We start from the raw sequence: 14,456 nt of genomic DNA, 5'->3' as shown, positions 1-14,456 counted from the left end.
GTGATGTGTAGATTCGTCTCCTTTTTCTGTGTGCCTCTTATAGCCTTGAGGGGTCTGAAAGAGTGAGTGAAAACGACCTTCCTGTCCCTCTCGATGTCGATCTATTTGTCGACAGTGACAGATGGCGACGTATCGACGTCAGATCTTGCCTTGAGGGCGATCGACTGTGATGTCTCAAAGTTGATTGATGGTGGTGTGTGTCGATGTCGATCGACGGTGATGTTTCGACACCAATAAAAACCTCAACAGTGTCCTGCGAGGTGTTTCTTTGATGTTGACCCGTGGGTCGGCAGTTAACAGATCGGCACTGTTCCTCCTCTCAATGGCATAGTTCTCGACGTCGACCGGGACTGGTGGCGTTTTTCAGTCCTTTTTCTTCTGTAAAGTTCACCAGTTGCTGGTGACAGAGCCCTGGTAGAGGACTGACCCTCTCCTCGCCTGAGGTCACACCTGAAGACTGTGCCTTCTGCTTTGGCAGCTTCTCTGCTCCCTGAAGGTAAATTGTCTCTCTGTCATTAAGAGTGCGCCTGTAGAATGTCTTACAAATCTAACAAGAGTCAGGAACATGACTTTCTGGAAACAGAGTATACAAACTCTGTGAGGATCTGTCTTGGCTTTCTTTCTACCAGAGTCAGGACTCTTATCAAAAAGAGATGGCATTTTTTAAATGAAAACTGCAATAATTACTGTCAGAAAAATACAGAAAAAGGTAGGGAAAAGCGAAAGATGTCAAGTGAAGTTGTTGTAAGTGAAATTCAGAAAGTTAATTTTGAAGAGAAAAACCAAAAAGTAGCCAAGCTTAATGCTCCGGAATCCTGTCAGCAGGAGCTGGGAAAAAGGACTGAAGTAACTGCCACTAGCTGTGCATGATGGGATACTGGTGGTCTATGGATTCTTAAAAGCACAGCATCTATTTCTAATATGATATGAGAGAAAATGAAAAGTGTATAGCACTGTCCGTGTAGCAGGTAAAGAGGCTGTTGGAAGGCAATATGGCACAAGAGAATCACAACTGACGCAGGCAGATCACTGGAATTACCAGGCCTGGTCCTTGGTCTAACAGATGTTTTGGGCCTAGAAGAACTGGAGTGGACTTTTTGGAGGGCTGCAAAAAAGAATCTGGAGTTTAGTCGGTGAGGTTCATTATGGTTTTGGAGCACAGAATGACCACGCAGCTGTCAGGAAGAAAGCAATGATGACTTCATAAAGCATAGGAATGCTAGGCGCCATCACAAGGGAGACATTAACGCATCTAAACAGGAAGTGGAAATTGATTGATTTTAATCATGAATTATAGTGTACTTCTCAGGGATGGGACACATGCCATTTATCAAAGAGAGAAAACACAATGATCGCCTTCAAAAGCGAAGGAAAAGTCCAGAAAGGATGTGCTTAATGTTATTCTCTACAACAGAAGCATGATGTGATACGAGAGAAGATGACAAGTGTATAGCATTGCCCATGTAGCAGGTCAAAAAGCTGTTTGATGGCATTATGGCAAAAGAGAATGGCAAATGATGCAGGCAGAAGCGCTTTCCATGGACATCCAGCAAGATCATCATTATTACCATGTGTTGTTTCCAGTTTCTGATTAGGTATTGATAATTTAGGCTCAATGGAATCTATATATTGGTCTTCGGAAGCTGTAAAGACAAAATGTTAATGAAACCGCTATAAAAATCAAAAGACTAACTAGTAAACAAAAGTTAGAAATATTGTCATGAAAATGTTCACTATGATATCAGTTGAGAAAAAAGTGAACACATATACAAACAGAACTTCATGCATCTAACCCCGATTCTGACGACACAACAAAGAGGGGAACTTCAGTTTAAATCTTGGCTTGCACCAATTCTTCTGAAATTAACACAGTATGTAGTGTGACCAATTTATTAGAACAAAACTCTACAAGAATCTACCAATCTGTTAAACTAACCAAGTAGAGTAGGTAACACAGTCATTAATCCTTGAATGACTAGATTATTGTCTCCGCAATCATTTATCCATGCACTGTAACTAGTAGTTGGTGCGGAATCAGGATGTCAGAGTTGTCCCAAACCTGAAACCGCATGAACATATAAACTGTACCCTGAAAGCTCTCCACTGGCTTCCAGATGGATCCTGACTTAAATGGAAAGTCCCCTCTGCTACACATGAGGAATAGTGAAACAGAGACCTAGGAAACATGCAGCAACTTGTGCCCTATTTTTTCAGGAAACCCCACTAGGCCGTAATGCAGACTATCTGTTAACATATATTGAATCAAAACACAGGGCAGATCACTTGGAGTACAAGATCTAGGCTCTGTAACACCCAGTTTCACCCTTTGAGCACCAAAAATTTACCTACACCTTAGGAAGCACCTGGAAACAGATCTATTCAAGTACACCTTTCACCTAGAACTGACATTTGAAGATACAGTGTTCGTCTATGAGTAGAGACGTCTCCTGACCTCTCATACTGACCTAACTTAACAAACAAGTTACTTACCTTCGGTAATGATATATCTGTAAGAGACATAGATTAGTTATAGATTCCTTACCTTAGAATTACCCCCAGGAGGCAGAATGGATCCAGAAAGTTTTTTCGTCAGTAGTACCCCTGCACGTCGAAAGGTGGCGTCGGTCTGCTCCGCGTTCGTCATTGGCGTCGTAGTCGCCGGATGACGTCGCGGTAGCTACTTAGACCCCACCCTCGTGCACTGACGTTAGTTCTGTACATGACTTTCCACGCCAGAAGCACAGAGCCATGCAAGACACTGACCACTTGTGCACACAACTAGGGCTTGAAAGGAAGTCCTTAGCCCTAGAAATCAGTTCGCAGAATGGGGAGGATGGGTGGGGCGGTAAGGAATCTATAACTAATCTATGTCTCTTACAGATATATTGTTACCGAAGGTAAGTAACTTGTTCATCTGAAAGAGACAATTAGTTATAGATTCCTTACCTTAGAATAGATACACCAGCAATACCAACCCTGGAGGTGGGTCTGCGAACCAATTTCACACCAGAAAGTCCTGGAGAATAGAACGGCCAAAAAAGCCGTCTCTCCGGACTTGGCTGTCCAGGCAGTAGTGTTTCATAAACGTGTGCAGCGATGCCCATGTAGCTGCCTGACAGATGTCATTAAGGGGGACTCCACATCCCAAAGAAGTGGTAGCTGCCATTGCCGTAGTAGAATGGGCGCGTAACCCCCCTGGAGGGTCCTTCTTTTCCAAGGAATAGCAAGCTTTGATGCACAAAACGACCCATCTAAAAATGGTCCGTTTGTGCACGGCCAGACCTTTTTTGGCGCTCACTTAGCCAACAAAGAGTTGGTCATCCACCCGGAATTGCTTTGTGCGATCCAGATAAAATGAAAGCACACTTGGATCCAGACGGTGGAGCCTCTCTTCCTCTCTGGAAAGATGCGGAGGCAGAAAGAAGGTGGGCAAAGTGATGGTCTATCCAATGTGGAAAGAAGTAACCACTTTGGGAAGGAAGGAAGGACGAGTTCGAAGGACAACCTTGTCCGGATGAACAGCCAGAAAAGGAGGTTTAGAAGAAAGAGCTTGGAGATCACTCACCCTGCATGCAGAGGTGATGGCCACCAGAAAGGCAACTTTTAAAGTCAGAAGCCTGAGAGGACAGTGATGTAGTGGCACAAAGGTAGCGCACATAAGATACGTAAGAACCAAGTTCAAGTCCCACTGAGGCATTACGAAGGGAACAGGAGGAAAAAGATGAGTTATGCCCTTAAGGAAGCAATTTACAACAGGGCACTTGAAAAGAGAAGGTTGATCAGGAAGCCTAAGATAGGCTGAAATGGCTGAGAGATAGCCCTTAAGAGTACCAGAGCAGAGCCCTGCTGGGCCAAAGAAAGAAGGAACAAGAGAACCTCAGAAAGAGGGGTGGAAAAGGGATCCACAGCCTTTGCTGCACACCATGCCACAAATTTGTGCCATCTGTAGGTGTATACCGTTTTATTGGAGGGACGCCTGGCTGCCAAGATAACATCACAGACTTCGGGAGAAAGGTTGAAAGCTGTCAACTGTTGCCGCTCAATCTCCACGCAAGGAGATGGAGGCTGGACAGGTTCGGGTGGAGGACCGTCCCCTGCTGCCTCAACAGAAGATCCTCCCGAAGAGGCAGTCGGATCAGAGGATCGATGGCCATGTGCAATAGCTCGGGATACCAGACTCTTCTTGCCCAATCCAGAGCCACAAGGATGACTTGGGCCCAGTCGCGCTTGATCTTCTTCAGCACTCTGGGCAGAAGTGGTATAGGCAGAAAGGCGTATAGAAAACAGCAACTCCACTCAACAAAAAGCGTTGCCTAGCGAGTGCCGCCTTGGAAATTCCAATGCGCAGAACTGCTGACATTGCGCGTTCTCTTCGGTGGCGAATAGATCTAACCAAGGCTATCCCCACTGCTGAAAGAGACCTTGAGCCACCTCCGAGTGAAGAAGCCATTCGTGATCCATCATGCACCTGCGGCTGAGTTTGTCCGCCCTGGCACTCAGTGAGCATGCCAGGTGTTGAACCACCAGGGATATGCCCTGATGTTCCAGCCATGTCCAGGGACAGAGAGCCTCGTCCATGAGTCCATGGCCCCACCCACCCTGGTGATGTTGTCCGTGAACACCTGCACCACTCTTCCCTGGACAGAGGGAAGGAATGCTTTTAGTGCAAGAAGGATCGCCAGAAGCTCCAGAAGGTTGATGTGGAGCCCGGACTCCGCCGGAGACCAGAGGCCTCTGATCTCCGCCTCTTCCTTTTGGCCGCCCCACCCCAGCAGTGATGCATCTGTCACCACCGTGTACTCTGGTTGGGGAAGGAAGAGGGATCTGCCGTTGACCCAATCCTGGTTCGTTAGCCACCACTGCAACTGAAGTGCAGTGCCCTCTGAGATCTGGACGCAACGGACAGATGCCCCTGATGCTGTGTCCACTGGAACATCAGGTCCTACTGCAGAGCCCACATATGACACCTGGCATGATCCACCAGCAGATTGCAGGAGGCCATGAGGCCCAGCAACCACAGGGTCATTCTGATCGAAACCTGGGATAGAGACTGAAAGATTGGAATCATAGCCCAAATATCCCGGACTCGCTGTTCTGGAGGATAAACCTAAAACTGTGTCTCGTCCAGAACCGCTCTGATAAAGAGGAGCTTCTGAGGGGGAGTCAGGTGTGACTTCGGTACATTGACAGAGAACCCCAGTGAATCAGGAGGTCGGCCCTAGTCTGGAGGAGGGAGACGACAGCCTGGAGCACGAGCCTGCCTTCAACAGCCAGTCGTCGAGATAGGGGAAGACTGGAACCCCTGATCTGCGCAGATGAACTGTGACCACCGCCATAACTTTTGTGAACACCCGAGGGGTGCTGGTAAGGCCAAAGGAGAGCACGGTAAACTGAAAGTGCTCGTGGCCTACCGTGAACCGCAGGTAATGCCGGTGGGCCGGCAGGACGGGGATGTGAAAATAAGTGTCCTGCAATTCCAATGCTACCATCCAGTCTCCAGGGTCGAGGGCAGACATTTTGAACTTCTCCTTCTGGAGGATGTGGTTGACTTTCCTGAGATCCAAGATAGGACGCAGGTCTTTGTCCTTCTTGGGCACCAGAAAGTAGTGGAAATAGAAACCATGACCTACTTCTGGGATAGGAACTCGCTCGATGGCGGCCTTGGCAAAGAGTGCCAAAACTTCCTGTTGGAGAAGGGCCAGATGATCCTCCGACATGTGATGGTACTGAGGTGGCATGGATGGAGGGGTTGTCTTGAAGGGGAGGGAATAGCCCCTTCAGACTATTTGCAAAGCCCACCAGTCTGACATGATGGTGCGCCAGTAGGGGAGGTGATGGCTAATCCTGCCGCCCACTGCGATTGGTGGCCCTGAAAGGTCAGACTAGGAGGGTTTGGAGGCCACTCCAGAGGGGGCTGTGGTGGATTGGTGCACCCGCTGGCCCCCACGTCCCGGTCCGCGCAGGGGCTGAACAGGTTGCGCCGGCCTGTGGCTCTGGGCAGGGCTTGGCGGGGCACCCCTTCTGTATTCACGAAAGGAGCAAAAAGCTGACTGCGCAGGGCGGGTGGTGGAGAGGCCCAAGGACCTGGCCCTAGCCCGAGAGTCCTTAAAGTGCTCCAGTGCGTTGTCTGCCTTGTCACCAAATAGGTGACAGCCATCAAAGGGCATGTCCATAAGAGTGGATTGGACATCCCCTGAAAACCCAGTCGACCTCAACCAGGCATAGCGTTGAAGGGCTACCGACGTGGAAATCGTCCTTCCTAGTGAGTCGGCGGTATCCAGCCCACAGCGGATGGTAAACTTTGCTGCATCTCTCCCTTCGGCAACTGCACGGGAGAGTACTGCCTGGGCCTCCTCCAGGCACTGGGGCAGCACTTGCACCACCGTATCCCACACAGAGAGGGTGTAACGGCCCAATAGACATGCAGTGTTTACAGACCGCAGTTCCAAGCTGGAGGAAGAAAAAATCTTCTTCCCAAGATGGTCCAGCTTTTTGGATTCCCTGCCAGGTGATGCGTTAGGGAATGCGCCTTTGGAGGTGAAGGCGTGGACCACCAAGCTCTCAGGGGTGGGGTGTTGGGAGAGGAAAGTTGGGTTGCCCGTGGCCAGGCGGTGCCATCTGGCAATCAACCTATCCACAGGAGCCCCTGTTTTGGGTCTCGACCCAGGTGCCCTAAAGTATGTTTGTTAGGGCTCCATTAAACAGCAGCAGGGGCTACGAAGAGCTCGCTGCCGGTTGAAGCACCTCTGTCAGGAGGTTAGTCCTGACCAACACTGTAGGTAGCTCGAGGCTGAGAGCCTCGGCCGCCCTACACAACACCACTGCGTAAGACGCTCCCTCCGTAGCCACGGTAGGAGAAGACAACATGCCAAGGTCTGGTGAGGTATCCAACCACTGTTCCTCTCCCTAGTCCGGTTCATAGCCCAACTGGTCAGTTAAAGGGTCTCCAGACCCCTCCCAGTCCTCCTCACCCTCCTCTTGCAGCCAATCTGGTCTAAAAGAGCCAGGGCAGAACAAGAACACAAATCGGTTGACGCCAGTCCCGCTCTGTGTCTGCATCGGGATGGAGGTCGGGGTCGACGCCAGCTGGGGACACAACTGGCGTCTGCTGCGGACGTGGTGCCGGTGGAATCGGTGCCGGGGGAGGTGTAATGAGGTCTACCGGCGCCAAACCAGATCCAGGCTGGATCCAAGGGGACCCTGCGGTGCCGGGGCCGGAGCTGCCAGCGTTGAAAGCCCAGGGCCCCCAGCCAAGTCTGCGGGGCCCGAAGGCACCCCGGCGGAGTTAGGCTGCCCAAAGATGGCATGCACTGCTTCGTAAAATTGGCAAAGCTGGGCAGGGGTTGCTCCGGGCCCCGGGAAGGGAGGGAAACCCGGAGTTGACCCTTCGGGCTCTGCACGCGGAGCCATGGGAGGGGCACCACCCGCATCCATCGTCAAGTTGGCCAACGGACGGGGAGAAGCCAAAGAGCGACGATGCTTCTTCGACTTCTTGTGCTTCGACTTACCTCACCCCGAGTGCGAAGACTTGTAAGAAGAATGATGATGACTCTGCGACCGGTCCCTCGACCTCCCACTGGACCGGGACCTCGAACGGAGCGGAGCCAACTGCCGGGCCTCGAGAAGCTTTCGGGACCGCTCCTGCAAAGACTTCAGATTCATGGTCCAGCAGTCGGAGCACGACTTGGGGTCATGGTCGCGATCCAAGCAAAACAGGCATACGCGGTGCGGATCCGTCACCGACATCAGTCGGCTACTGGAACCGCAAGCATTGAAGCCAGGCATCCCTGACGTGCACCAGGAGTCGAAGTCTCGAAAACGGTGTCGACAATGGTCGGCAAAAAGTCAGTCAAAAAGTGACTGGAGGTACAGCTCTTTCTGGAACTGTGATAGCTGGTGCGGAAAAAGAAAGAACTGACGTCAGCGCGCGATTGCGGCGTCTAAGTAACTACCGCAACGTCATTCCGGTGACCATGATGCCAACGACGAAAGCTAAGTCGACCGACGCCACCTTTTTCTGCACAGGGGTACTGCTGATGAAAAAACCTTCCGGATCCAGTCTGACGCCTGGGGCTAATTCTAAGGTGAGGAATCTATAACTAATTGTCTCTTTCAGATTGTCATTGAGGGGATTCTGTGTAAACACAACTATGCCTGGGATCACAGAACATCTGTATGTATAGACTGTGTCCCCAATAGCACATCAGTACCTATGAACCTCAATCAAAAATAGCTCATACCTGCCCTACTAACCTTCCCAGAGTGACAGGTATGTTAGCACCCCAGAACACAACACTCTAGTCCCCTCAGGCAATCATGGAAACAGATAATCACCTTTCATTTTCTCACTCATGCATGCCCATAATAAACAAAACAAAGACACAAGAACATTTTAACATATTTATTGGAACTATTGTGTTCTATTATAAAACAACTGTGCTGCAACTAGAAAACATATGCATGCCAGCAAAGTGAGTAGCATCACAAGTACCCTATATACAATGAGAAGCCCTACCATGTTTACATATATATCTGCCTCAGCCTATCCTCACTACCTGAGCACAGTGATATATCATATATCTCTGGGATTAGAACCGAACCCCATACCTGGTATTATTGTTAGGTAATCTGAATCGCAAGTTGCGCAGGGCTGGCACGTTCATCTCAGGACATATCCTCTGCATGAATGTCACTCTCTGTTTTCAAAAGGGACATCTCTGTGTGTATGATACAAGGTATCATTGTTTTAAACAGCAGATGTGACTTTATGTTGTGTCTAAATGCCAAGCTACGTTGCTAACTGAGCAGGAAAAGACAGGGCACAGTGTTATCTGACCTTGTACGAGATGTTCAGACAGAGTCACAGAGAGAAAAACTAATAACAAAAAGCATTTTCAATGCAATAGGTCTCATATTTGCAAGAGTTTAGGCTAGTGAACCAAGCGGCAGAGACCAAGGACTCTACCCTATTTTGGAAAACAGTAGATCAACCACCATTTAAGGACAATTCACCGGCCAAAGTCGAAACACAAGTGAGCCCTGAAGATTGGCTGACCCATTTTGAAAACATTTTTAATCCTACAAACGAGACTGCTGAGACAGATGAAAACTGTAAATGTATACCTTTAAGCGTTGTTAAGATAGATCCTATTATTATTGAGGAGATTAAAACTGCCCTAAAGAATAGTATGAGTGGCAAAGCCGCAGGTCCAGATGGGGTCCCCATTGACATTTTTAAGTATAATGTTGATTTCTGGTCCCCGATTTTAGTCAACCTTTTTAATGCCTACAACCTGGGCGGAAAGTACGATTGTCCCTATTTTTAAAAAATGCGACAGAAGAAGCGCAAAATGCTACCGACCAATATCCCTTCTTGATTCCACGTCCAAACTGATGGGCAGAATTATGCTAAATAGATTGGAATGTTGGGCAGAGGAGAAAAACATCTTAACAGAAGCCCAATTTGGTTACAGAAGGGGTACTGGAACGGTTGACCTTTGTTTTGCTGACCTTACCAGTGCGTTTGATTTAGGGAACCACGCAAAGCTATGGCAAACGCTGGATGGGATGGGTTCCCCACATGATATAATAAGTCTTTTATCACAGTTATATGCCCATTTAACATTAAGGATATGCTATGGCCCTAATGATGGCCCTAATGGGGAGTGTACTACACAATTTAGAGTCACCCGTGGAATCAGACAAGGTTGCGTTCTTGCACCTCTATTATTTTCACTATATATTAATGGTATTGACCCTTTATCACAGAGTGTAAGGGCTGATGCCCCCGTTGTTGGTAAATGTATAACCCCAGTTTTATTATATGCAGATGATGCAGTCCTAATATCAAGGACTGCAAATGGTCTACAAAGACTGATAGACAATTTCACAAATTTCATGACTGGAAAAGATCTAAAAATTAAAACACTAGTCATGACTTGTGGGAAAAGTAGAGCCAAGAATAGAAGACATTATGTCGATGGAGTATCCATTGAAAGAACATCTACATTTTCATATCTGGGGCTACTTTTTAACGGTAATGGATCATGGAGTTCACACATTAATTTATGTAAATTAAAATGTACAAGATCAAGTGAGGCTATTTTCAGATTTTCTCATAAAATAGGTAATAAGCCAGCCTCAAGCTGTATGGTAGTAAATGCATTACTGGGGTCTGCTACGGTGGAGCACTATGGGGTAGGACAGAGGCCAGTGCATTACAAACTCTTGAAAATAAATTTTTAGGAAGGGTGTTATCGGTACCAAATACAACGGCTACCTATATTGCCCATAAGGAGACAAACATACCTTATATTAGTGATTTGATTAGTATGGCTGCGCTCACACTTTAGTATAGAATATGGACCAAAGATGAGACGCATTTCACCAAAGATATAATCACAGATTGCCTTACACTTGATCAGTGTAGAAAAATACCATGGTTAAAGTACATTTATAGTCTTTTAATTGAGTGTAATGTGGCAACCGATTTCTGTGATCCCAAAATTATTCTGAATTATACCAAAGGGGAGTTAAAAGAGAGATTATTAGAATCCAGAGAATCTGCAAGAGAGGTTGAATTAAGCAAAACATCATGTGTTAGATCCTACTGTGAAGGCCCGATTTCAGCTGGCATCCAGCCATATCTCATTGTGATAAGAAATTTACAACATAGATTTTATTTAACAAGATTAAGGCTGAGCATTTTGCACTTTCAGATTGTTTTGCCCAAGATGGGCAAGTGGACCTCTAATTTACACAAATGCCTGTGTGATGGTAAATCTCCTCAGACCACTTTGCACTTTTTACTTTTCTGTAATTTTTATAGGGATATCAGAAAATCAATTTTACGACCTTTATTTATTGTTAACAGATTGTACACATATAAATCTGCTTTTTATCATACGTGTAATTTGGAAAATGTAACAACATGTAATGGGGTTACCCTCTTTGTTTAATTGGCTATAAAGAGAAGAAAGGACCTTTCATACTTGGAGGAATTGTTGAGTTATGAAACAGAATAGCTATTTACTTTGACGATATCGCAATGCATTTCTCTCAATACTTTTCTAAAGTTTTGTGAGGCCAAGTTAGAACAATTGTCTTGTTTTGATTACATTTTCAAAATGTTTTGTGTTTGGGAAACTTTACCTTAAATTTTAAACATGTAAACAACTTTTATGAATTCTTATTATGATGAAATAATTTTATGGAGAATGCTTTTATGGATATATTGTATATTCCGAATAAAGCTGACTTGACTTTGACTTTGAAAATGCCTTTATTTATCTGTTTTAAAACCCAATAAATAAAAGGCATTGTCATTTACAATGCCAATAGCTTAAACTCTCGCAAATGCGAGACCTATTGCCTTGCAAATGCTTGTTTTCTTTCTGTTCCAGTACTTTGAAGTGACTTAGCTGATGTGCAGCTCAAGGCGCAGTCTTTAATCTCCAAGAAACGAAGACCACATCATCACAGCTTGGCTGATTTAGAGGGGTTTAACAGCGAGTGGTCTTGCCAAAGCCCAAATATCCCCAGTTAGCGCAGGCTCTCTGGTTACCATTTTGCAGGATCTACTTTATGAACGTCGCTATCCACGTGTCACGGGTGTGTAGTTGGAATCTTGCCAAGACATTAGAGTCCAATTCTCTCACCTTGGCCCAGACTGTCTGAGAAGAGTCCTCCTGCAAGCTGACCAATGTACTCCTAATTAATCTTGTGCATCAGAGATCTAAAATAGCAGATCCATATTATGCATTATCCAACTGACTTTTACATTCAGTATCATCCACTGAAATACGAATGGCTAGGAAAGCTCCACCATAGTGAATAATTTCCACAGCATGGCACATACATCTGGGCATCCCTCAACGTAGGGTGTCTCACTAAGAAAAAAACGAAGGTGATGGATGGCATGCTCGCAAGCATCTACAACACAGGCAGTCGCTCGGCTCGGCCCTACTCCAGTACACTCAGACAGGATCACATTTTGCAAATTAGATTAATAAATATTTACAGCACTTATAAGTAGTTATATATACCCAGAGGATTACATTTAATTACCTTGGAATATGAAAGAATGAGGAAAACTGTCAATATTTTAAATGTATGCCTTGAAGATTACATGCTGTATATTTCACTAAGCTATATGATAAGGATTGAAACTTGTTTAATACACGGATGTCTGAAATAAAAGCATTAACCGACTCAGCTATGTCAAGGAAAATTCAGTTCTGTAATATGCATGTTACATTCCGTGCTTTCCAGCAGACGCACTGACACTATGTTATGTTCAGTCAAACATGTGACCAGCTTGTGCGCTGATTTCTCTTGCAAGGGCATTAACCACCAGAGTTATACCCTGACACTTGCTGAACACACGGACATCTGCAGCAAGTGCCTTAACCCATAACATAACGCTCATGACGTGACCAATGAAGTAAACCACAACAACTTTAATACCGCAGATTCTCAATGCTAATCTCTTTTGTTTTTAACAAAGATGTAGAAATTGTCATCAACTATCTCTGCCTTTCATTACTTCTATCGTCGCTCTGCCTTATAAGCAAGCGGCGCATTAGATACTAGCGGTGTGCTCAACATCGTCAAAGAACTCTCCAACCCCAGCTCCAACACCAACGATATCCCACCTTCGCAAGACCTGTGCGACTCCCTTGCCACCTACTTCCATCGCAAGATCGCAGACATCCATGACGGCTTCAACGTCATGACCACCCCGACAACCACTGAGACCTCCGTCCCCACGGCCACCATCCGCGCCGACCCCCTGCTCTCCTGGACCTACATAAGTGATGACAACACCATCAAAATCATGAACACCATCCACTCCGGATCCCTGTCAGTCCCGTGCCCACACCACATTTTCAACAAAGCCAGCACCACCATCGCACCCCATCTCCGGAAAGCCATCAACATCTCCTTCGATACAGCAACCTTCCGAGAGAGCTGGAAGCACGCCGAGATCAACGCCTTACTCAAAAAACTCAAGACTGACCCCAAGGATCTCAAGAACTTCTGGCCCATCTCCCTGCTCCCGTTTCGGCAAAGGTCATCAAGAAGGCTGTCAAAAGACAACTGACCCGCTACCTCAAGGAGAACAGCATGCCAGCCCGGGTTCCGCAGCAAACACAGCACCGAAACTGCCCTCATCGCCGCAACCAATGACATCAGGGCCCTGAGACAATGGAGAAACCGCGGCCCTCATCCTCCTGGACCTGTCAGCTGCCTTCGACACAGTCTGCCACCGTACCCTACGCACACGCCTCCACGACGCTGGGATCCGAGACAAGGCTCTGGACTGGACCACCTCCTTCCTCTCTGGCAGAACCCAGAGCGTCCGCCTCCCAACCTTTCCGCTCCGAAGCCGAGATCATCTGCGGTGTACCCCAGGGCTCATCCCTCAGCCCAACATTGTTCAACATCTACATGGCACCGCTCGCCCATGTCACCCGACTGCATGACCTCAATATGATCTCCTACGCCGACGACACCCAGCTGATCCTCTCCCTCACCAAGGACCCCCTCACCGTCAAAACCAACCTCCATGAAGGAATGAAAGCCGTCACCGAGTGGATGAAGAACAGCCGACTGAAGCTAAACTCGGACAAGACGGAAGTCCTCATCCTCAGCTCCACCCTCTCGGCCTGTGACGACTCCTGGGGGCCGACCGCACTGGGAACTGCTCCAACACCCACAGACCACGCACGCAACCTAGGGTTCATCCTCAACTCTACTCTCTCCATGACAAAGCAGGTCAACGCCATCTCGTCCTCCTGCTTCAACACTCTCCGCATGCTCCGCAAGATCTACAAGAAGATCCCCAACGAAACAAGAACTGTCACCCAAGCCCTCATCAGCAGCAGGCTGGACTACGGAAACTCCCTCTACGCAGGAGCCTCGGCCAAACTCCTGAAACGACTTCAACACATTCAAAACACCTCTGCACGCCTGATCCTCGACATCCCTCGCCGCAGCCACATCACACCCCACCTAAAAGACCTGCACTGGCTCTCCGTCAAGAAGAGGATCACCTTCAAGCTCCTCACCCACGCACACAAGGCACTCCACAACACCGGACCAGCATACCTCAACAGACGACTCAGCTTCTACACCCCCAACCGCCAGCTCCGCTCCTCCAACCTCGCCACAGTCCCCCGCATCCGGAGAGCAACCTCCGGCGGCAGATCGTTCTCCCACCTTGCCGCCAAGACCTGGAACACCCTCCCCATCCTACTACGGCAGACCCAGGACCTGCTAACCTTCAGAAGACTCCTCAAGACCTGGCTATTCGAGCAGTAGCAGCATCCCCCCTCACCCCCCAGCGCCTTGAGACCTTCACGGGTAAGTGGTGCGCTTTAAAAATGTTCTGATTGATTGATTGATTGATTGATTATGTCACAGCGCTTGATATGCCCGCTTATGCAATAAAAGCT

General features: G+C 47.6%; 1 protein-coding gene across 1 annotated transcript in view; it reads right to left on the bottom strand.

Moving 5' to 3' along the window:
* Positions 1–14,456, bottom strand: part of ABI3BP (ABI family member 3 binding protein) — a 1,978,933-nt gene that overhangs the window by 411,312 nt on the left and 1,553,165 nt on the right. Inside the window, exon 95 of the mRNA XM_085622401.1 lies at positions 1,569–1,643. Coding sequence (XP_085478527.1) covers positions 1,569–1,643 — 75 coding nt within the window. The remainder of the gene's footprint in view (positions 1–1,568; positions 1,644–14,456) is intronic.

The sequence above is a fragment of the Triturus cristatus genome, chromosome 8 (genome assembly GCF_964204655.1).
Source record: "Triturus cristatus chromosome 8, aTriCri1.1, whole genome shotgun sequence".
NCBI lineage: Eukaryota > Metazoa > Chordata > Amphibia > Caudata > Salamandridae > Triturus > Triturus cristatus.
This window is presented reverse-complemented; position numbering and strand designations above follow the sequence as displayed.